The sequence below is a fragment of the Engraulis encrasicolus genome, chromosome 1 (assembly GCF_034702125.1).
Source record: "Engraulis encrasicolus isolate BLACKSEA-1 chromosome 1, IST_EnEncr_1.0, whole genome shotgun sequence".
Classification (NCBI taxonomy): domain Eukaryota; kingdom Metazoa; phylum Chordata; class Actinopteri; order Clupeiformes; family Engraulidae; genus Engraulis; species Engraulis encrasicolus.
Window position 1 is genome coordinate 46,997,096 of NC_085857.1, and position 25,565 is coordinate 47,022,660.

The following is a 25,565-nucleotide window of genomic DNA, read 5'->3' on the forward strand; positions in this document are numbered from 1 at the left end:
ATAATGGTCATAAAATTGAACGTTCAATTCATAGTGTCCATTTAACAAAACCTAAAAAATAAATTAGCCTACAAAAATTAAGTTGTATAGTACATAACACTATCTAAATGTGATTTGACGTAATATCTCAGTTAGCCATGATAAATGACAAACTGATGGTCATCATCATGACATCAAAAAAACTAGAATGGGCACTCGGTAGAGCGCAAACATTCGCCTACACCACTTATTTTTTTCTGGCCATCTTCAGAGTGTGGGGCATAACATTCTCCAAATTTTGGTGTTAGTTTCATGTAAATCGGACCGGAATGTTGTAATATTAAATTTTTGGCCCAGTCTTGACCTCTTATTCAATTCCGCATGCACACGTTGTTCTGGCATATAGTGCTTGGCAAAGAAAAACGTTTTTGACCTTTTCGTGACCTTGACCTTTGACCCAATCACTCCCAAAAAGTAATCGATTGTTCCTTGGGTCATGACCAATCATCCCAGTAAATTTCATAAAAATCAGCTGAATTTACGTTTTTGACCTTTTCGTGACCTTGACCTTGACCTTTGACCCAATCACTCCCAAAAAGTAATCGATTGTTCCTTGGGTCATGACCAATCATCCCAGTAAATTTCATAAAAATCGGCTCAATTTACGTTTTTGACCTTTTCGTGACCTTGACCTTGACCCTTGACCTTTGACCCAATCACTCCCAAAAAGTAATCGATTGTTCCTTGGGTCATGACCAATCATCATGACCAATCATCCCACTAAATTTCATAAAAATCGGCTCAATTGACGTTTTTTTACCTTGACCTTTGACCTTTGACCCAATCACTCCCAAAAACTAATTGATTGTTCCTTGGGTCATGACCAATCATCCCACTAAATTTCATAAAAATCGGCTCAGTTCTGTCTGAGTTATACGAAGTACAAAGAAACATTTTGACCTTGACCTTTGACCTTTGACCCAATCACTCCCAAAAACTAATCGATTGTTCCTTGGGTCATGACCAATCATCCCACCAAATTTCATAAAAATCGGCTCAGTTCTGTCTGAGTTATACGAAGTACAAACAAACAAACATATTAACAAATAAATAAATAAATAAATAAATAAATACACAGCGGTCAAAACATAACCTTCGCCGACTTTGTCTTGGCGAAGGTAATTAACATTGATTATTAATATTAATTAATTGATTATTATTAATGGAATGTAATCAAAGGAGAAAATGTGTTCATTTGTGTCAATGTGATAATAAATATCCATTCTATAGACTTGCTGACTGTGGACTAACAGAGAAGTCTTGTGAGACAGTGGCCTCAGCGCTGCAGTCTGCAAACTCCCCCCTAAGAGAGTTGGACCTCAGTGATAACGACCTGCGGAAGTCAGGAAATAAGCTGTTTTCTTCTCTTCTGAGCCCAAACTGCAAACTGGAGATATTGAGGTCAGTTGTGTTTTATGTATTGGCTGGTATATGTGACTGGTAGTCCCGTATTGAGACAGTTATAGATTCTACATTCAGGCATAGGATTCACAGTGATATACACATGGAAATCTGGTAATGTCTGACAAAGTTGTAGCCTTCTCAGAAGAAGAAGTAGAAATCAGAGAATTCCACTTCGACCGTTCCTAAAAATCATGCATTTATCTGACCTTTGACTTAATGTTGCACAAAGCAATGCTTTTTTCTGATGCAAAAATAATCACAAGAAAAGGAAAAGAAAAAACTATTGGCAATTTTCCATTTTTTTCAGTAACATATAAGCCTACAGTAAGAGAATGGGTAGTGAAAGAGATTTACAAATGTGGCTAGTGGGTATAGTAGACGAGATACTGTAAAGTGGTGTTGAATACATGAACCACATAATATATGATCTACTGTAAGTAATGCCCTGAAAGTGTCCCCAGTGTTGCCAGATGAAGAAGCTTCACACCCAGTTGGGCTGTTTAAGATGACCTCATATTGTAAAGATTAGGAGCACGTTTTTTTTTGTAGATTTATGGCCATAGAAATCAATGGAATTTAATTCAAATTGGGTGGAATTTAGTGCCTCCAGGTGGGGTTTGAGCATTTTTTGGGCTGAGAGTGACTTTGGAAAATACCATTATTAAGTAATTCCCTGAAAGTGTGGTGTTGCCTAGCTGAGAAATACATATGCTCCATGATGTCTAGTTACTTAGACATCAAGACTTGGATTAATGCTTAAGTCACAGAGAACTTGTCACACTGTTCCTTTTGAAAAGATTTCATATTTCATAGATACTTCTCATGAAAATATGCTAATTTTTGTGAAGGGAATTACAATTTACCTCCATTACCAATTATTTAAAATGACACAGCAGGGTAAATGTCCGCTCAATTTTATGTGTACGGTATCCTACACTGAGAGTTCTACTTGCTACATGAAATGTAATGCCTGCTGTAATAACGCTGTGCCTTTTCTACTCTGTGTGTCTGTGTATAGACTTGCTGGCTGCAATCTGACTGCTGAATCCTCTGAAGTTGTAGCCTCTGCTCTACAGTCATTGGTCTCCATGACAGAGCTGGATCTGCGTGGAAATCAATTGAGTGTACATGGAGTTCAGCTTCTACATACAGCAAAAAATCACCCCGACTGCACACTGCAAACATTGAGGTTAGTATTTGCAGTGAATCTCCTGTTACATTATGCACATTTCATAAACAGTAATCCATTAGCTGCAATGCTCTTTCTGTCTCTCTCTCTCTCTCTCTCTCTTTGGGCCTCATTTATAAAACTTTGCGAAAGAAATGCACCAAAAGATGGCGTACGCACGAATCTCAGGACGTGCGTGCGCAAGAAAATATTCAGATTTATAAAGCGTGGCGCACGCACGTTTCACGTCGATTTCCCTTTATAAATCCCAACTGACTCTGAAGTTGCGGCAAATGTGCGCACCTGTGGACACACCCATAATTATCTATGAATATTCAGTGAAACGCCCAAAATGAATATTTATATCTGTGGACGGCGTGCGGAAAGCAGACGAGACGAGCCTATTTATCACATGTGGAGCAAACAGTTTTATTAGATAGGCCTAGAGAACGTTGGGCAAAGTGGAGCGGTTAAGTTTGGGAAGTCGTAGGCTACAAAAATAAAACCTTGAATTGCAGCATGTGGATGGTTATGTTGACAAAAATCACGCTATACCAGAAGTAAAAAAATAAAATAAAATAAGGATGGCATGGACATGAACCTGCCAAGTCATGGACATGTAGGCTAGTATTAATTGAGTTGTGAACAAAGGGAAAAATAGCTGCGTCAAAGAAACATCTCACATGGCATGTCCCCATGTGAAATTCACCGGTAGAAAATCTATTCGCTGTCTCATCGCACCTCATATGCACCGGGTTTAAACTTTTTTCAACAATTGCCGTTGGTCACTGCGCGCAGCTGTCTGCTTTCAGTTCAAAGCGACGCCCCAACTGTCGATCGACATATCCACAGACAGCATGACATATGGGCATTTTCTAGTCTGTATTTATTAAATGTGTGTATTATAAACGTACATTATCAGTGTATAAGACCAGCTGTCAAATGCACACCTCTGCTTTGATGACGAATAACCGCATGGAAAAGAAATGACATGCAACAAGAGAAACGAAGCTGTCCATTAGTATGGCACTTGCGCTTGCCTGTATGGCTGAGAAAATCAACCATTACAGATGCACTTGGGTCTCGAGCAGATGATTCTGCAACTGGCTTAAATGTTGACGTAATTCCTTGCAGACTCGGAACACTTTATAGCCTACCGATACGATTATAGCCCGATACTGGAAAGGTCCGTGGTTATTGTTAATATAGGGTATTTCCAAATGTAACGTAGGCCTATCCTAAACGTACAATTTGAAGCGTCTATTACATGCATGTGGCAATGGATAGGCCAGGTAGGCCTACTTATTATTTTCCACCATTACCAAACAACAAACAACCGTGTTTTCGTTGCGAACTGGATTAACTAATGTTAAAGTGGCTATCGTGACACGTGACCTTTGATTTTTTTCTTCAACCAATTTCGGGTCGTTCTTCCAGCTACCTCCCGAGGTCGCGCTTTCCGCGTTTGGTCTTTTGTTCAGTGCCTACGCATGGGTCAAACTTTGCGTGGAGCTGCGCATGTTTACCGCCAAGTTCTTTTTCTATAAATACCAAACCTTGCGGTGAACTTGGCGTGCGCAGTCTTTTGTGTGTACGCACCCGTTATAAATGAGGCCCTTTGTCTCTCTCTCTCTCTCTCTCTCTCTCTCTCTCTCTCTCTCTCTCTCTCTCTCTCTCTCTCTCAGAATTGCGCCTAATAGCATTTCAGGTGACTGCTGTGTCTGGTTGGCTTTCACTCTGATGTCAGACCCCTCCTGTATGCAAAAGTTGGACATGGACAACAGTTCAGCTGAAGGACCAGCACAGATGTTCTTATTGGACACGTTGAAGGATCCTCAACGCAAAATAGAAAGCATTCAGTATGTCATGGATCCCAAATACAACATAGCACATTTAAGAACAGACTGAACATTTTACTTGAAAACTACATCATTTCAACTTCCATATGTATGTACTAGGAATGGCGAAAATGTTTTTAAAAAATCTTAACCGGCTACTGAGCCTCATTAACAGGTGGTTAAGCTTCAGCTCTTTTTTTAAGCTTTCTTAGCGTCTTTTTTTTAGACCCGTCATGTCCAGCGGCGTACAATTAGTCACTAAAGCAACCGGTAAACTGTTGGGTCTGTGCTGTGATTGCGCTTAATAAATTTCACCATGGGACGGCTCCTGCTCACATTTATAATTTTTAGATATTGAACGATTATATCACCCCATACAATACAACACCAATAACGTGTGTGTGTGTGTGTGTGTGTGTGTGTGTGTGTGTGTGTGTGTGTGTGTGTGTGTGTGTGTGTGTGTGTGTGTGTGTGTGTGTGTGTGTGTGTGTGTGTGTGGTGTGTGTGTGTGTGTGTGTGTGTGTGTGTGTGTGTGTGTGTGTGTGTGTGTGTGTGTGTGTGTGTGTGTTTGGGGTGGGAGGGATCCGGTCGACTACCGCTTAAACGGCTACTGGTTAATGTACTTGTATTTATCGTTTAATCCTGAAAGAATTGTATGAAGAACTTGTGAATCTATTTACACAAGATAGTTACATTTTTGAGGTAGCGTCCATTCTTGTGTCTATGCAATCAAAGTACTATTTTGACTATTATTACACAGTCATTTTGGAAACCAAGAGGGATCATGAAAGCCTCAAGTTTTACTTTTTTTTTTTACAATGATTTCAAATGTGTTTTCCAGACTCATTGGCTGTGGACTCACTGGGGAGTCTGGTGGTGTATTAGCCTTTGCTCTGCAGTCAGTAGACTCCCAGCTGAGAGACCTAGACCTGAGTTGGAATACTCTGGGGAATTGTGGGGGAAAGCTGAGCTTAGAAGCGCTTAACCCACACCGTAAGATGGAGACACTCAGGTTGGTGTTATTTGCTACATACGGATGAACAGCAGTTGTAATAGTTGTGTTTGCATTGTGTAGTGTGTGTTATTGTGCATTACATTTTATTTTTTGTCATATTTTAAATGGGGGCTTTATCCTTATTTTGCAGGCTTGCTGGTTGTAAGCTGCCAAAAACGGAGTGTGACATTGTAGCCTCTGCTTTGAAGTACATGGAGTACCTCACAGATCTGGACCTTAGTTACAATCACATGTCTACCACTGGACTTCAGCTTCTGACTGATGCATTAGGTTACCTCAAACTACAGAAATTAAGGTTGGTATTTCACTCAGTTGACACTTGTTGTCATTCGATTTTGTGCTTTCAGAGATACAATATGTTGTGAAATCTCTTTTTTAGTGTTTTTAAAATGTATATATATTTTACACTGTTTAGCTCGAGCATCTATTACGTAATGGGATCTTCAATGAAGATGAAGGATAAATACTTACATGTAATTGAGTGTTCTCTTCACTCCCCAATGTTCCAGGCTTGTTGGGTGTGGACTGACTGAGGGCCTTGGTGGTATATTAGCCTTTGCTCTACAGTCCATAAACTCCCACCTAAGAGAGCTGGACCTGAGTAAAAATCCTCTGGGGGATTTGGGAAGAACACTGCCCTCTGACATGCTGAATCCAAACTCTAAGCTGGAGACGCTCAGGTTGATATATAATTGGGACTTGGGAGCTTACTTTTCCTCTGAAGTCTGTGCTGATATTGAACTTACCTGTAATTGTTTCATTTTGTTTATTGTGACATTCCGGTTGTCCTGCATTCGTTTTCAGACTTGTGGATTGTGAACTGTCTGAGAAGCAGTTGGATGTCTTAGCATCTGCTGTGCAGTCCTGTGTCTCCCTGACTGAGCTGGACTTAAGTGAAAATCGCTTGACTTCACCTGGGATTCAGCTTTTGAATGCAACTTTAGATCGATTAAAGCTGCAGAAACTGAGGTTGGTATTTCACATCCATGTTCATTGTTTGAAGTTACCTGCAGTTATTCTTCTTAATTTCTTCTATAAATTAATCATTTTTGATAATGTTTTGATATGATACAGTTGAGGTACAGGATGTTGCCACTAGCAGCTATGTGATGTAATATTAAAAAGCGGTGTACAGTCAAAATGATGAAAAATGAATGAAGTGAATTTTCTCTGCACTCACCAACTGTATCTTATAGACTCATTGGCTGTGGACTTACTGAGGAGTCTGGTGGGATTTTAGCCTTTGCTCTGCAGTCAGTAAACTCACACCTGAGGGAGCTGGACCTCAGTCAGAACACTCTGGGGGATTGTGGAGGAAAGCTGTGCTCTGAAGCCCTGAATCCACACTGTAAGCTGGAGACACTCAGGTTGGTATTGTTCGGTTTACACTGATTGATATTGTCTTTTCTAATGATGGTTACCATTCATAATTTATGGACGTTTTATATATTATGTTGTACACTTATTGGCTGTGAACTAAAAAGGAACTGTGTGAGGTTTTAGCCTCTGCTGTGAAGTACATGGAGTTCCTAAGAGATCTTGACCTGAGTGAAAACCACATGAGCAAAACTGGACTTCAGCTTCTGAATGCTGTATTAGTTCACCTCAATGTGTCGATATCAAGGTTGGTGCCAATAATCATACATGCAAACCTGCATACCTTCGGCTGGAGACTGTCATTTTTTTTTCTTTGAGTTTGCAGGTCTGAATAATAATAGTAATAGCGAATTTGCATAACACGAATAATACACAAATCGTCTAATACAAGGCAGGAGGCAGCATGTTCAGCAGTTTAATAGGTGCGCACTGGAAGGCAATTCCGTCACATTCTTACAATACAATGTTCCACTGTGCACTGTTTCAGATTTCAGATCACAGTGAGTCCTGTTTAAAGGGACACTGTATGAGATTTTTAGTTCTTTATTTCCAGAATTCATGCTAGCCATTCTCTAATGTTAGCTTTTTCATGAATATTTACCACCACCATGAAATTCCAAGTATGCACTATGACTAGAAAATATTAGTTTATTAGTTTGTAAACTTTCATGGAAAGGTCAAATTTGGCAATAGGAGACACAGTTTCAATGAGCAACATAGTTGCAGTAGGCCTACCTTTTTTGACCATTTCCTGCACAGTGTCCCTTTAAATTGATGAGAAGATTTTTGAAAAGGGGTGATAGTTTGAGGAAGCTAAGCACACAGACATTGAGAAATGACAAGTATTAGTGTCAGTGTCCTCAGTGAAAGGGGGGGGGTTAAGATGAGATGATACAGGTATGCAAGAGTAGCAAGGTAGGTGGTTAGTGGACATTTAATAGTGCCCATAGATATGGCTTCTGTAATTTTGTGGAAGGGCATTCCATGTCTTGAGTAGGAGGCTGAGAAGGCTGCTTCGCTGATATTTTTACATATAAGTTTTTCAAATACAACAAAAAGACTTTATTCTCATCATATAGAGTAAAATAACACTTGAAGCTTACCTTCATGGTGCACCAGAACTCTCTTGTGCAGATGACCTTTCTGTGACATTGTGCGACATCATCCAGAACTTACAGGTGGTATACATGAGTGATTCTCCAATTCGCCTACACTTTTAAGTCCGTGGATTTTATTTGGCAATTCCACTAACTATTAACTGCATCCAATGATGTTTTGGACATTAGAAAACATTTATCTTTCATATAATACAGAAAGTGTAGACATAGCATTATTTCCCTCAGCAAGAATGAATATTTAATACTGGTTTTGGGCATTTTCATGCCGTCCTGTTTTCCAAATGTCAGATTCAGTCTTCATATTAGCATGTGAAGAAACTTGTTTTGCCCAAGACGATTGCAAATGTTGATTCACAGTAATCATCACAATATGACAAAACTGTCAGAAAGACCACTGTCCTTTCCATTATACATGAAATTTGCCATTTTGTGCGTGTCCACGAAAACTGTGTTAACCGTGTCACGGTCTGAAACCTCCTCCATAAATCAGTAATGGTTTGGTCTTAGGCCACACGAATAACATCACGTGATGTCATAACCTCTTTGGCAGGATACGGGAAGACTTTTTGGTAAATTTTGAGCTCCATCCTTCCATAATTTAATCCATTCTTTTTCATGTTCTCATAGCGGGAAAATTGCCTGTCAACTGTGTTATCAACATATTCATAAGAATCTGAATTAGAAATCACATGTAGAAAAACACAGATAAAGCATACAGATACATGAATTGATTAAGGCGAGACACTAAAGGTGAATAGGCTAAAAAAAATAACTTGCAGATATCACCATGAAACTTTTCCAGTGGATTACTCATACATATAGGAGAAAAAAATGTATTGGAAGTTTTCTGAAATCTTATATTTAAATATGGTAATTAGGCTATGTTTAATTAAGTATGCGCTAATTTGCATATATATTCAAAAGTGTAAAACTTGACATGTGGAAGAGCTAGACTCAAAATTCTTTTTTCATTGTGTTATTACAGCTATTTAAAAGATTTTGTCACAGGGGTTCATGGATATCTCATTTTGTTTCCCAGAAAATCTTAAAAAACTGCTATTAGCCCTGAAAATGTGATTTTTCGCCTCATTTTAAGAGGAAAAGTCCTATAAATCAGGCTTAGAATGATATAACAACAAAATCCTGTGACAGAATCTTCCATATACAGTCAGGAATAGGACTGGAAAGTTTGGTGTATGTCAGTCATACAGAAGTGGAGTTTTAGGCCTTTGAGTGTGAGGAAAACCTCATTTTGAGAAAATGGCCGTTAAAGATTTGTATGGCAAAAATCCATAGATTTCTGGTAAAAGCCACAACATACATACAAAAATGGCATTAGGATGAATGTAGGATGAATATATGCGTGTATTACACTAAAACTGATAACTCTATTGCATTTAAAACAGGTGAATATTTTTATTTTATCATTAATGGTATCAACATGGCATGTACAGTGCCATCATCAGTGATCTGGCTTTCGAGGTTGCAATCCTGTACCCCCTATTTCTTCCAGCCATTCACTACACCTATATCTAGGCCATATTTGTGCACTTGAAGCATACTATTTCACTTACCAACTGGTGAAGTGAATGGCTGGTCCTCCAATTTGCATATAGCCTACCAATATGTTAGAATAGGCCCTAACAGGCCTCAGAAACTGCCAGGTTAAAAATCACAAACTGTGGAGTAGGTCCATGGATGTTATAGCATCAGAGGTTCATTTTGACCTCTCTAAACATGTATTACTGGCCATAATATTTCCAAAAGATCACACAAAAGGGTCCTTAATATTGAGAATGAATAGGCTGAAATTGAATATAGCTCATCTACTTGACAGAACAGCTATAGGCCTATCGCTACAATAGCCGCACAGTCTGGTATAATAAGCCTACTTATTTGTGACAGCAAGGAGTTATAAACCATGTTTATTTTTAATCATGATTAGGCCTATGGTTTTAGTAGGCCTATAGGCCCTAGGCCTAATTATTATTTAGTTTTTGGTTATGTTAAGGTTGGCTTATGCTTCGGCCTATGGACAAACAGAATGTTTCCTGCTAGGCTACCCTTAAAGATAGGATTATTTTACTATACTTGTAATGGTGTAATGGTCTCTATTTGCTAGATGCCAGTGATTGGCAACAGCCCACATGATAGGCTACAACTAAATTGGGACACTTCTCTGTTTGTTCATGAAAGGGCCTTCTCTGCCTGTGCACACCACTGGGCCAATGAATAAAGCTCTACTTTTGTTTGTTTCTTTGTTTTTACTTCACTTAAAATATATAGCAGGGTGTATTTTATTGCCCATGCTTATTTTTTTTTCATATATCCACTGTAGGCTACTGACTTTGGGAAGTGAGCATGTTGCAGGATGACAAGCAGCCTCTCTGCTTTGCAATGCGTGGTGGTCAACTACCTCATCCAAGTCTGTTTACACAAGCCCCTTTCCATAATGTTGAAGGAAGTAATCTTTTCTGTGCCAATGGAGTCAATTATAGACTAATAATCAATATCCATCAACTTAAGAAATACTGGTCTATTGGAAGAAAAATATCACAGAGTTAGTCGCCAGGCTGGTTTCACCTCGGAACAACCTCGGCATGTTTACCTGTGCACTTCACTCGAAAACAAGATAGACCTACAAGAGTGGCTATTAGGCTATGTGAGTCAATTGTGAGCTACATCGCACAACACGTTAAATAAACAGTACAATGAGTACCAATTCGTTGATTATTCAATTCAAACGCGCACTGACAGAGATTTCGTTGTGGTGCAAGGAGAGGGTAACCTAACTGTAGGCAACGCATTGCAAACGCGAGCCCAACGAATGCCGACAGCGTACCGAATAATTCACTTTAAAACATATATTGTCGTTTGCTTTATTGTTTCTCCGTGCTTTCTGTTACATGTAAGCACGGGCTCTTGTAATTTCAATTCGTCTTGAAGAAGTGGAGACACGAAGTGCTGCGTTGGATACTCCTCACTCCAAAATAATCCACTGCAGCCGAGAGTGACACGTGACTGATTAGAACCAATCACAGTGCCGAATCTCCCATTCCGGCCAATCGGATTTCGTTTCAACCTTCTCTTCCTGCTTTTTTCGCCTTGTCTAAATCAATGATTGGTGGTTGACACAGCGGAAATATCCTTATTTGGAATACATGACTATATGCGGGAAGACTCAAGCTTTCCAACGAGACCTCGGAAGGCATATAAAACCCAACGGTTGCAAATAAACACTGTGCGTAACAAGAGGAAAAACACGACAAATCAAGCTAAAAATCACAAGCGCAAGTCTACCAAATGTAATAAAATAACTATCTAATACTGTTTTTTAGACGTTTTCTTCACACCAGTGAAGAAAACAACAAGTTAAGGATGCAAACTAGCCCAAAATCTCAGATTTGACCAGGGCATGAAAAAACGATGATTTCACCTGCCGTGTCTCGCCTTAAGGTGTTGTGGTGGAACTTCTGAGGTCCTCAGTTAGCACAACACCATAAAAATGGCTGAAATGTCAACGGTGTTACCGTCAATGGTGTTACAATTAAGTATGACAGTCAGGGTTGCCAGATGAGGCTGATGATTTCCAGCCCAAAAAATGATCAAAATCCGCCCTAAAAACCCGCCCAATTCTATTGATTTATATGTCAGTGGGAAGGTTTTTCTGATAGATGCCATTTTTACCCGCACACGGCCATCCTAAGCAGCCCAATTGGACGGGAACCAGCCCAATCTGGCAACACTGATGACAGTTGAGGAGGAGTATGTTTTTGCCAATTTATATCCATATTGACAGACAAACAAACAAAATAATTTGTGTTCTATGGAGATGGGTTTGTCTGCTCTGTTTTTTTCTCCTAAAAAAGTGGCGACTTGTTCCCCTGCACTGTTGACCGTAACACCGTTGACTGTTTTGAAAGTGTTTTTGCGCTAGTGATCCCTTATGTGTTGGAAAAATCCTATGAACATACACTAGGGATTATCTCTGGAGAAGGAAGTCTTGTGTAAGGAGGGTGACTATATTCAAATCAGACGTTACAGGGATTTATGATGAAAAATGTGTCAGTCTGTATCACAGTGACTCATAAAATCCTACTTATGAAGCTCAACAATCACATTTTCTATATCAGTTGCACAGATTAATGACAACATTACTGCTAAGGGACATAAGCACTTTCAAACATATATTGTTTCAACTCTGTAGTATTTTTATATATGTTTGAAATGACATAGTATTTGTCCATAACACTGTTGACAAAATAATTAAGGTAGTGTGATGAAGCGGTCTGCACACTGTGTATTAACTCCAAAAATGCTTTATTTCATTTAAACATATGGCAACGTTTCGATCCAACAGAGGGATCTTCCTCAGGCAATGAGAACAATGGTCTAAGTTGACTTATATCACATGACCTCCAGGTAGGCCACCTGGCAGAAAGGTGAGCGCACCCTAAGGTGACAAGTGGCATAGCATGCGCCTTGGCGCGCTGGCATACAAATTCAAGACCAGTGATCACAACCGGTGGTCAGAAGAAAACAAAAAAACAGAAAAACAAAACATTAAAAAGATAAAAACACACTCTAAAGACAATCAGTCACAGTAGTCTGCACAGTCATAAATAAGGATTTCTTTTTTGTGTGCAGAAGACACATTATGTGCATCGATATATCATAGCCTAATCATAGTAAGGGCTTCAAGTCAAATTCCATGTTGAGACCTTTGGGGGACAAAGTATTTAGCATGTAAATGTAGTATGCTTCCCTTCTCAATAGAATATTATCAATGTCTCCTCCGCGTCGGGGGATGGAGACCTGCTCAATGCCAATGTATTTTAATGTTGACAGATTATGTCTAAAAGTGTTGAAATGCACAGCCACTGGATTTTTTTGGTCATTGAGGCGTATGCTGCTTCTGTGCTCCGCGATGCGTGTCTTTATGCAACGTGTGGTTTTGCCAATGTAAGCGAGGCCGCACGGGCACTTGATCATGTAAATGACGTTCTTACTATTGCATGATATAACTCCTTTTATTTTCAGCACTTTCCCGGTGTGTGGATGGGTATAAGTGTTGCACTTATAAGTGAAATTGCATTGCGCGCAATGGGCGCATCTGTAATTTCCGTCGGGGATAGGCGAGAAAAACGACGCGGGTTTTTCTGGTGGTTGGTCAGCTCTTACGACCAGATTTGAGATGTTTGGCGAGCGTTTATAGGCGAACCGTGGCGGATGTCTAAACGACGCATCTCGTAATGCAGGATCAGAACATAGAATAGGCCAGTGTTTACGCACAATATTCTCGAACTCATTGCTGAGTGGAGAGTATTGTGAGACACAGGTCAGTCTTTTGTCAGTTTTGGCCTGCCTTTTATTATCCAGGCATTCTTCTTGGCCCATGTTTTTAAAGCGATCAGACGCGTCTTGAATCCAAGATTCATCGTAGTCTCTTTCTCTGAAGCGCTGAGACATCTGTGCGCTCCGGAGTGCGTAATCCTGATCGGAGCTACATACGCGGCGCACTCTGTTAAATTGACTCGTGGGTAGGCTGCGTTTTAAGCTAGTTGGATGGTAGCTCTTCCCATGTAACATTGTATTTTTATCGGTGGGCTTTGTGTATAAGTCGGTTTTTAAAAAGCCATCATCTTTTGAAATTAAAATATCAAGGAAGTTTATTGTGTTCTCATTAAAAGCTCCAGTGAACCGGAGGTGCTCACTTTTAACATTAAGAAAGTCTTGGAAAGCAGACAGCTCAGAGGCTGTGCCCAACCACAAGACCAATATGTCATCAATAAATCTTCGGTACATTAGTATCTTGTGGAGAAAAGGGTTGACATCAGGGTTAAAAACAAACATTTTTTCAAACAGTCCAACATATAAATTGGCATAATTAGGTGCCATAGTGCTGCCCATCGCCGTGCCTTTGACCTGTAAGAAAAAATCATTTTTAAACATGAAAAAGTTTTTAGTTAAGACGATTTCAGTAAGTGTCTTTATGCAGTCGACAAAATAATTAAGCAAATGTTCGCTTTCATTAGAGTATTTATCAAATGATTTAAGATTAAGCTTGGCAATTTGTTTGTTTGGAAACTTAAATATATACACTATGTAAACATCTAGGTCATTTAGTTGAAAAAAAATACTGATAATTGACATTTTGCTTTTGCCAAAAGCGTAGGGGAATCGTAGAATCACTCACATGCATATCATTGTAAGTCACTTTGGTCAAAAGTGTCTGCTAAATGCAATGCAATGGAATGTAATGTAGGGTACAGGTCTTTTCGTCGAATGGATTCTTGAGAGGGGACCATTCGCACAAAACGTTGGACCATTCGTATAAGGCAGGGGATCTTTCGTCGAGGACGTTCCGTCTACCGCAAAAGCCTACGAAACGTCCTTAAAATTGAACTAAAGATCCTTAGGTTTGAACTAAACGTCCCTTCAGCCTGCCTATATTAGAAATGTAAATCAGCTTTTTTAATGCTCAGTTTAACAGTTTTGTTTATTTAAATATCTAAATCAGCTGTTAAGTTTTGTTTTTTGTTGATTTAAACATGTAAATCTATAAATAAAATGTACTTACTCATTTTAACTGGTAGGCCTATGTTGTTGGTTTTTTTACCTTTACGTCGTTAAATTTTTTGACAATTTACGTTTAAGCCCTTACATTTTTTGACAATTATCTAGACAATATTTGAGAAGCTTTTTTTCACTTTTACACCGTTACTTTACTCCGTTACGCTACATGTTTTGACAAATATCTGTAGGCCTATGTTACTTTCCTTACATTTCTGAAACAGTATTTGAGTAGCCCCAGCTGCGGGCAGAGAGGCGGGACCAAGCACAGCCTTGTCGCTTTGAATCAGGGCAGCGTGCGTCTAGAAGTCCTGACCACTGCACATTTGGTTGTCATGCAGCGACTTTCCGGTAACTTTTTAGATGAAAGCTTCTAGCTATCGTCTTCTGGGGGTCTGGAATATACCTACGTGTGGAGAGTAGGCCTATAGCTTCACTATTCAAATTAAATGCAAAGCACCAGGGCTTCCGGTTTGGGACATGTAGGAGCAGGACGTGAGAACGAGGGTCTCCTGAGATTTTGACTATTTATCACCTGAAATACCTATATACCCGACTTTACACCGAAGTAATCGTTTCATAAGTTTATTACTCATCATTGTCCGCGTGTTTTGTGGCAACTATGTCTAAGAAAGAGTCTGAGAAGAAACCCAGCCGAACTATAAGCAGTAGAGTAGCTAACATGGCGGCAGCTGCTAATGCTGAAGATTTCGGCGTGATACTGGCTGCAGAGATGGAAAAACAACGCGAGTATTTGAAAATGGACATGACGTCTCTCATTAATACTTCGCTAGCACCTATCCAGGCATCTATAGCGAATTTCCAAGAGGCAGTGGATACTCTGGAAAAGAGGGTCGCCGCGGTGGAGAACACAGCAGGTGATAACTTTGACGCGCTGTTCAAGGCTGAGCAGGATATAGCTGAATTGAAAAAGCTAAACGCTACTCTGACTGATCGCATTGACGACCTCGAGAATCGGTCTAGAAGGGTGAATGTACGCATCATTAACGTGCCCGAAGGCAGTGAAAAGAAAGCAGAAAACATGGTTGAGTTCGTCTCGACTCTCCTGAAGGATTACATGGGGGACACTTTCTCTTCGCCACCCAGACTGGAACGAGCCCACCGGATCTCACAACGGAGACCTAAGGAAGGGAAGGGAAGAAAAGGAAAGACGAGAAAGAGAAAGCGAGTCCGAGGCCAATTATCGTCGCCTTCCACAGCTTCCTAGACCGCGAGCGAGTTCTGCATTGGGCAAAGCAAAACGAAATGACATACGAGGACCACACCGTGAGATTTTACCCCGACCTCAGTGCTCATCTCTCAAAGAAACGCGCAGCTTTCAAGAACGTCAAAGCGGCCCTTTACAAGAAAGGAATTGAGTTCAGCCTTCTCCACCCTGCCCGCCTCCGCGTTTACCACGGAGGTGAAACGCTACTGTTCGAGACACCTGCTGAAGCTGAGGCTTTCTACTTCCAGAGGATCGAGAGGAACCCAGGCATTCTCCTGACTGAGGAGATTTTGGATGCTCCAGCTCAGTCGGAGGAACAGGAATAGTAGGCTATGCGGCAGCATATCCAGCAATGGGTAAAGTACAGAAAGACTGAAATGTCATGTCATGTTTCGGTGGACATTTAATCGGATTGCTTTATGTTTAAGTTTTTCACTTTTATTTAATGGTGAACAAGCACTTTATATTATAGGTAAATATATATATATTTTTTTTTTCTTTGTGTCATTACTCAGGAGCTCCCTCGAGAGCGATGACAAGAATGAAAGTGTGTTGTTGGAAGTGTTTAGAAGAGGGAGGAATCCTGCGTGCTGCTATTTTAGCAGAGTTAGGAGGGGGTGTGTTTTTTGGGGATGAATGGGTAGACTGGACCCTCTATATTTTTTGTAATTTTGCTGTTTGTAAGTTCTTGGTTCCACTCTTTCTGTGTACCAATCATTTTAATGATGTTAGGTAGACATGTCACTGACGTTTGTTTTGTCAGGGAATACAGACTAATATTATCTGCATTAGTGTTTGTACCAAATTAATATGGCTAATAATAGTGCAAATCACTCAGGCTCAGCTGTAAGATTTATGTCTTGGAATGTTAAAGGCCTCAATGGTCCTGTAAAAAGAGGCAGAATACTCTCTCATATTAAAAATCTTAAAACAGATATCGCTTTTCTCCAGGAAACACATTTAAGCAATTCAGACCAAATGCGTTTAAAGAAACATTGGGTGGGCCAAATATTTCACTCTAGTTTTAACAGCAAATCAAGAGGTACAGCAATAATAATGCACAAAAAAATTCAGTTTAATTCTTCTAGCGTTATCTCTGACCCACAGGGCCGATATGTTATAGTATCAGGGACACTATATCAAACTCCTGTCTTGTTGGTAAATATTTATGCCCCCAACTGGGACGATGCAGGATTTGTTCAAAGGGTTGTATCTCAGCTGCCAGATCTTGATGCTAACATGCTGATCCTGGGTGGAGATCTGAACTGCGTTATGAGCGCAAATTTGGACCGATCTAATCCCAAAACACAGACCCTATCTAAAATGGCTAGCAGGTTCTCAGAATTTTTCAACCATGCTGCATGCGTGGATCCATGGCGACATTTCAATCCACATACTAAGACATTTTCTTTTTATTCCAATGTACATCACACTTATTCTAGGATAGATTACTTTTTTGTAGACCGAAGACTCTTGAACTCAGTAGAGGCAGTTGAATATTTAACCATTGTAGAATCAGACCATGCCCCCATAATAATGAATCTCATTTTTTGCCAAAACTTCAGCTCTCGATCTCATTGGCGTTTTAACACCACACTATTGTCAGATAACACATTCTGCACCTCAATTGAAATAGCCATACAAAGATTTCTAGAAACTAACTCAATTGACGAAGTGTCCCCATCACTGTTATGGGAAACCCTTAAGGCCTATCTTAGAGGAGAGATAATTGCATATTCTTCTTTTATTAATAAGGAAAGAAAAAAACAAAAACAGCAGTTGATTGAAGCCATATTTGAATTAGATAAAAAGAACTCCATAGCCCCAAACGCATCCCTTCATAAGGAAAGAATATCATTACAAACACAGTACAACTTAATATCTACATCTGAAACAGAACGACTTATAATGAGATCCCGAGGGTCGTATTATGAGCAGGGAGAAAAATCAGGACGTCTTTTGGCACATCAACTTAAGTCTAAGTCAGCGGCACAGATTATATCTGAAATTGAAGATGAAGGGGGAAGTACCACAACCGACCCCTTAAGAATAAACAACATTTTTAAAGATTTTTATTCTGATCTGTATAGTTCAGAATCTTTAAAGGACACATCACTGTTTCATAATTTTTTCTTAAATTTGGAAGTTCCTACCCTGTCTTCTGATCAGAAAGAATTCTTGGATGAACCAATCAAATTGAGGGAAGTTAGCTCTGCCATCTCAGCCATGCAAAATGGAAAGTCTCCAGGGCCGGATGGCTTCCCGATCGATTTTTATAAAAAATTCTCAAAACAACTAGCTCCACGGTTGTTGGATATGTTTGATGACGCTATGTCAAAGAGTAAATTACCTAATTCTCTTAATGAAGCAACCATAACTCTTTTGTTAAAGCCAGGCAAGGATGCATCTAAGTGTGGGTCATACCGACCAATATCCCTTTTAAACACCGATCTTAAAATCCTCTCCAAATTACTAGCTACACGCTTGGAAAAAACATTGCCATATATCATATCACCTGACCAAACAGGTTTTATTAAAAACAGGCATTTATTCTCAAACATAAGGCGTCTTCTGAATATACTGTATAGCCCCTCATCGACCAATATTCCAGAAATTGTGGTATCTTTGGATGCTTTTAAAGCTTTTGATCGAGTTGAGATGGACTTTCTCTTTTATGTTTTGAAGAAATTTGGTTTTGGTAAAGCCTTCATCAAGTGGATTCAACTTCTTTACTCCTCCCCCCAAGCCTCAGTTATTACAAATCGCATCCGCTCCCAAAACTTTCCTCTGTCCAGGGGTACCAGACAGGGTTGCCCATTGAGCCCTTTACTATTTACACTTGTCATAGAACCACTAGCCCTGGCTCTCAAATCAACACCATCAATAAGAGGCATTAGAAGATGGGGATTGGAATCAAAGTTGTCATTATATGCAGATGATTTATTGCTTTACTTATCAGATCCATTGAATTCAATTAATACTGTTATTTCAGTGTTGCAAAACTTTGGTCAGATCTCAGGATATAAACTTAATCTAGAAAAAAGTGAGTGTTTACCCATAAACAGTCTAGCTATGCAAATCCCAAACCATGCCCTACCATTTCATATTTCTAGGTCAGGTTTTAAGTACTTGGGTATCAATATAACGCCTTCATTTAATAACCTCTTTGATGAAAATTTAGCACCACTCATGTCTAAATTAAACTCAGATTTGCAAAGATGGGATGTTCTACATTTAACCATGGCAGGCAGAGTGAACTGCATTAAAATGAACGTTTTGCCAAGATTTTTATTTTTATTTCAATGCATTCCTATTTTTTTGCCAAAGTCTTTCTTCACTAAACTTGACAAAATCATATCTAGATTTATATGGAAGGGTCAGAACCCTAGAATTAAGAAGGAGTTCTTACAACGATCAAAGTTGGCCGGTGGGTTGGCTCTACCAAACTTTAGAGCTTACTATTGGGCGGCAAATTTCCACAAAATAGCATATTGGATTCAGTCTGCTGATACAGATTGGTGTGAAATGGAATACATGTCATGCACATCATCATCTCCTCTCGCTCTTGTTTCATCTAACCTTCCAATGAAGATTTCCAGGTTTACTTCCAATCCTGTGAAAAAAAACTGTTTGACCGTGTTCCACTAGTTAATCGTTTGACCCCGGACAAATTGTTTTAGGAATCATGCCAAGTTTTTTGTAATCCCTTGGTAGCCTACATCTAAATGACATATTAAAAATCTAGTGGAACACGGTCAAACAGTTTTTTTTCACGGTCAAAGTTGGAGCTTTCCTATATTTATTTTCATAGGGAAACAGATATACTAGGTGAATGGACTAAAATTTCAGTAGTTTATCCAAACTGTGTCAAAGATTTTTTGTATTACAAGTTGTCTGAAATATGATGATTAACTGTTCAAACGAGATCACAACCAGGCAAGCGTTGAGGGGACATTGGATAGTGTTGAGAGGAGGGGGTGCTTAGTTGCCATTGGGGGGCATTAGTCTATTTTATTTTTAAGGGGGGCATTGGCAGGGTTTTGATGAGGTCAAGGGGGAATTTATTTTTTTAAAAGCCTGAGAACCAAAACCCATTCTGTCTGTCTGTCTGTCTGTCTGTCTGTCTGTCTGTCTGTCTGTCTGTCTGTCTGCCCCCCTCATCAGACATGACAGCATGACAATCATGAAGTAACGAAGATGGTTGACAGTTCTTCTTATGTTCACTGTCCCTGGGTCGCTACAGTATGCTCAAAATTCATCATTTAAAGACGGTTTTAGCTAAATTTTCTCCCATGGGAGACCATGCCCCCAGACCCCCTAGTATGACTCAACACTATCCCCCAAAAACGCCACTGCACACCACACATTCGCGCGCACCGCTGCAGCACACGCGCCGCTCCGTGCCACCGCGCCACGCCGCACCTTTCTCACCTTTTTCACCCCTGACCCGTTTTCATGCCTGTACCATGCTTGGCTTATGAGAGGATACACCTTTTTTGTACAACTCACTTGTTTACCACCACACATGCTTGACACCATCTAAAGCAAATTTGTTTATCTTGGTCTCAAGAGAGATGAACAGACCAAGGATATGGATCACTGGAACCATGTTGTGTGATCTGAAGAGACCAAGATAAACAAATTTGCTTTAGATGGTGTCAAGCATCTACACTATTGTCCGAGTGTTGTTATTTTAAGAAAGCAAACTGTCACTGTCCGCCGGCCGCTGTCGTGACTTCTTTTATTAACACTAGTATTTTTTAACAAGTGAGGAGTTCGTTGATAGTTTCCTTAAGAGTGATGTAGCCTACTCTTTAGGCTAGCGTTGCCTCCTCCAGCCAACCATCCGGCGCACAGTGTTCAGCCTGCAGCAGGATCGATAGGCGATGATGGTCAGGGCGCACATCAGTGCTTGGGTTGTCTATGCTTTTTACTGGAATACTGTCGCCGATCAGATAGAAATGATCCTGTTATGAACCCGAGTTTAGTAGATATGGCGTAGTGAACGAGGCAGCCTGCAGTTTGAAGCGCAATGTGGCTGTAACAAGTTAGAAAGTAGCCAAACTCTGTTGCTTGTTAATCTTTTTAAATTATGAGCGTAATGGTGGGGTGGCGTCCGCGCCAATGTCATATCCTGAGCGTATTGCTCGGTGCGTAATTCCAAGAGCAGTATAATGAAAAGGAAGAAAAGGAAGATGATGGGCTAGACCCGAAATGTTTGTCCCCTGTTTGTCGGTTTTATTTACTTTTTTCGGCTTTGTTTAATACAGTTTTTGATTCTGCATTCAGCTCCAGTGTGCGACTCCTTTCTTTCTTTTTATATTATGAGCGTTCCACGAACTATCTTTCTTTGCGCACGCTATAAAATGGCAATAAACCTGTTAATATAAACTACTGGTTAACTATGTATTCTATGCTTTCTAATGTTAATAAAGGCGGGATAAGCGGGATAATGTATTGTCCACACGTGACTACGGAAATATATTTCCTTCGAAGCGGAATAACAGCACTCTGCCTTCGGCATCGGGGGTGTTATTGGCCCCGTAGGGCAATATTTTCTTATAGAAAGTCAAAGAATGCGCGCACATCAGTGGCACAGGTGCTGGACCAAACGTAAGATAACTGAAAAGAAAATAAAGGTCCGCAACACTGTAAATGCTCCCAGAAGATTTATTGGCACGTTTCGGACTCAATGTCCTTCATCAAAGTGCAACAGAGAACAGGTGTAAAGGGTGTGGTATATATACATGGCGGGGAGGGGGGGGGGGGGGGGGGTCACGTACAAGAGTGAAGGGTAAGCTATTTACAAAGTGGGCACCAGAGGGCACCTATCCCAAAACCTTATGTAGGCTATAATCAGCTACAAAGGGGCTGAACAATATATACACATATTTACATCCAAAGTCATCATAAATATGATAATTCATAAATGGGTCTAGAACATCCCCAATCACATGGCCTAAAAAATTGGTACCATAAAAAACACCTTGTAGGTATACAGGTAGATTGCAGAGTAATGCATAATCGTGTGCTAGATCATCACATCCCATGAGTATACACGTGTTCAGTAAAAAGGGTAGTCATGAGGAAACATATAGCTGAGAATCAGACACATTGGGATACAAGAAGACACATCCATGACAACCACACTGGAGCATAGGCCTAGCCCTACAAAAATGGTTTTATGTGAAATTCTTCGTTTAAGCCGGCTGGAGACATGGTGTTGAGTATATGTATATAGTAAGTCTCACGTTGGAGTAAGAGTCGTTTGTGGTTACCTCCTCTAGGGGGCTTGTTGACCTTCTCAATAACAATGTATTGAAAAAAACACAGGTTGTGGCCGACTTTTTTGAAATGCGCGGCCACGGGGTTGCGCTCATCACCGCACCTTATGTTACTCCTGTGTTCACTCATTCTGACGCGCAGTGGTCTAGAAGTACAGCCCACGTAGGCGAGACCACATGGACATCGTATAAGATACACCACAAAAGGGGTGTTACATGTAATGACACCACGTATCTTAAGTGTTTTTCCAGAGTGAGGGTGTTTGTGTTCAATGCGGCTTTACAAGGAAATGTACTACATACAGTTGGCACATTTGTAATTCCCTTCTGGAATGTCCAAGAATGTGCGCGGTCTTTCCGGAGGCGTGTGCGACTTAACCAACTGGTCGCGTAAAGTGGGCGCGCGTTTGTAAACCAATTTAGGGGGCTAGGTGTATACAGATTTGAGCGCAGGGTCGGAACTAATGACATGCCAGTGTTTTTTTAGAATATTCTGTACCTCAAAGCCAATAGGTGAGTACGTAGTGAAACAGAGAGGAGGGGAACTAGGAGGTGATTTGATTTTGGGCTGTAGAGCCTCGTTCTGGGTGGTAGTATCGAAGCGCTCCTTCGCTGCAGTTATCCATTCCTCTCTGTATCCACGTTGCAAAAATCTGTTGGTTAAGTCCGTCGCCTGTCCGTCAAATCTGTCATCAGTACTGCAAATCCGTCTGGCCCTATGAAACTGACTAATTGGGAGGCTCCTGATGAGATGTGTAGGGTGATAACTGTCACCAGTTTGTAGTGTCTCACCATCAACAATGATACGGACGTCAAGAAAACTAATTTCGCTGCTATTTGATTCAAGGGTGAATTGCAGGTGTTCACTGGCCGCATTAAGAAATGCGTGGAAATCAGTCAATGTCGTTTCGTTCCCATTCCAAATCATAAATAAGTCATCAATATAGCGTTGGTAGCATAGTATGTGTTTATGAAATGGATTAACGTCAGGGTCAAGGATAAACATTTTCTCGAACTGGCCCATGTAAAGATTAGCGTAGTTAGGTGCCATGGTGCTACCCATGGCAGTGCCCTTAGTTTGCAAATAAAAGTCATTTTTGAATAAGAAGTAGTTGGTGGTCAGTACTGTTTCAGTCAAATCACATATGCAGGCAGTGCTAGGTTTTTCAGAGTGTGGCCTATTGCTCAGAAAATGATTGACAGCCGCTATACCACCCATGTGCGGGATATTTGTATACAGGCTGGACACATCAAGCGTCACCAGTATGCCACCAGCTGGAACTTGCAATGATTTTAGTTTATTTATGAAATCAATGGAGTCTCTGAGGTAAGAAGGAAGAGATGTCACCCATGGTTTTAGATAGAAATCAACAAAAGTAGAGACATTGGTAGTCAGAGAGCCAATACTACTGACGATAGGTCGGCCTATAATGGGAGGGGTCTGAGATTTATGTACCTTGGGCAGCGTGTAAATAACTGGCACCACAGGGAAATCATTCACCATGAACTCAAATTCATTTTTTGTAAGGTCACCTTTATCAAACCAGTGTTTCAATTTTTCGTGGACAACATGTTTGAACTGGTTAGTCGGATCTGCAGGCAATTTTTGATAGAAGGCATCGTCACTTAACTGCCTCTTGATTTCATGTTCATAATCGCTTAAATTCTGAACCGTGAGAGCACCGCCCTTGTCCGCAGGGCGGACAGTAACAGTCTTATCATTGCTTAGATCAGATAAAGCATCTCTTTCATCTTTTGACATGTTATTGTATACCTTATATTGTCTCTTGTTTTTAAGTGTGGAGCGTACATCTTGATCCACTAAGCGACAGTAAGTGTCGAGGGAAGCGTTCCTCCCTCTGGGGGGGATGAAGGTGGACTTCTTCCTAAACGGCGTGATGGGTTTACCTGAGGGGGAGGTCACAGGTGGACCGGGCTGTTCACTGGTGTCTGTATTGTACAGCTGTGTCTCTCCTGTGGGGTTGTAGTCAGTCTGAAAGAATTCTTTAAGTCTCAGAGTCCGGAAGAATTTCTGGATATCCACTATGGTGTCGAAATCATTGGTTGTGTACGTGGGCGCAAACGATAGCCCCTTGTTGAGCGCAGACACACAGGTGTCCGATAGGGGTTTAGTGGAGAAATTCATGACTGTTGTCTGTTCCTGGAGCTGGACCGCTGGCCTCTTGGCTTTGAGGTACAGAATATTCTAAAAAAAACACTGGCATGTCATTAGTTCCGACCCTGCGCTAAAATCTGTATACACCGAGCCCCCTAAATTGGTTTACAAACGTGCGCCCACTTTACGCGACCAGTTGGTTAAGTCGTACACGCCTCCGGAAAGACCGCGCACATTCTTGGACATTCCAGAAGGGAATTACAAATGTGCCAACTGTGTTCAATGCGGCTTCACAAGGAAATGTACTACATACAAACACCCGCACTCTGGAAAAACACTAAAGATACGTGGTGTCATTACATGTAACACCCCTTTTGTGGTGTATCTTATAAGATGTCCATGTGGTCTCGCCTACGTGGGCTGTACTTCTAGACCGCTGCGCGTCAGAATGAGTGAACACAGGAGTAACATTAGGTGTGGTGATGAGCGCAACCCTGTGGCCGCGCATTTCAAAAAAGCCGGCCACAACCTGTGTTTTTTTCAATACATTGGTATTGAGAAGGTTAACGAGCCCCCTAGAGGAGGTAACCACAAACGACTTTTACTCCAACGTGAGACTTACTATATACATACACTCAACACCATGTCTCCAGCCGGCTTAAGGCGAGACACTGTAGGTGAATAGGGTATTTTTTTTAACTTGCAGATATCAATATGAAACTTTACCAGTTGATCACTCATTTAAATTGGAGAAAAAAATGTATTACAAGTTTTCTATATTTTATGTTTAAATATGCTAATTAGGCTATTATCTAATTAAATATGCGCTAATTTGCATAATTTTTGATGCAACAGATCTGACCACCTGAAAATGCCAGCTTCAAAATTCCTTTTTTATTTTATTAAAATAGTACATACAAAAATATTTTCAGAGGGAATTATGGCTATCTCCTTTTGTTATCCAGAAAAAGAGAAAATACTGCTAATAACCTTTAAAAATGCGATTTTTACCTATTTTTATGCAAATAATGTCACATAAATCAGGCCAGGAATGATTTATTAACAAATCCCTCTGAATAAACATTCACAACATTGCTTGGAACAAGACTGTAAAGTATGAAACAGATTGGTTGAGCGTAAGTGGAGATTCGTCGCACAGAGCGGGAGAAAAAACACATTTTGAGAAAACGGCCTTTAAAGATTTGTATGGCAAAAAAAAGTGGATTACATCATCATCAACAACTTAACACAGCATAATTCATTACAATAAATGTGTAGTCTACATGCCCATGCCAAGCACCATATGTCAGACCCTCTTCTAGCTCCTACAGGGGTTTCTTGACCTTTTAGGCTGTGTTGTTACTCAATGACGGATCATGATACTAAGGTGCAGAGGCCCATCATA

At 40.4% G+C, this 25,565-nt stretch overlaps 1 protein-coding gene across 6 annotated transcripts in view; it reads left to right on the forward strand.

The window, feature by feature from the left end:
* The window catches only part of LOC134453276 (stonustoxin subunit alpha-like), a 116,192-nt gene that overhangs the window by 84,888 nt on the left and 5,739 nt on the right, over window positions 1–25,565 (forward strand). Inside the window, exons 2-8 of one of the 6 annotated variants that reach the window (XM_063204182.1) lie at window positions 1,270–1,440; window positions 5,291–5,461; window positions 5,595–5,759; window positions 6,661–6,835; window positions 15,811–15,819; window positions 22,892–22,916; window positions 24,648–24,656. The exons of 1 other annotated variant lie outside the window; for it this stretch is intronic. In XM_063204182.1, coding sequence (XP_063060252.1) covers window positions 1,270–1,440; window positions 5,291–5,461; window positions 5,595–5,759; window positions 6,661–6,835; window positions 15,811–15,819; window positions 22,892–22,916; window positions 24,648–24,656 — 725 coding nt within the window. Of the gene's footprint in view, window positions 1–1,269; window positions 1,441–2,461; window positions 2,633–5,290; window positions 5,462–5,594; window positions 5,760–5,973; window positions 6,145–6,268; window positions 6,434–6,660; window positions 6,836–15,810; window positions 15,820–20,819; window positions 20,836–22,891; window positions 22,917–24,647; window positions 24,657–25,565 lie in introns of all 6 variants that reach the window. 4 more of the 6 variants (XM_063204154.1, XM_063204161.1, XM_063204167.1 and 1 more) reach the window with 4 other exon arrangements.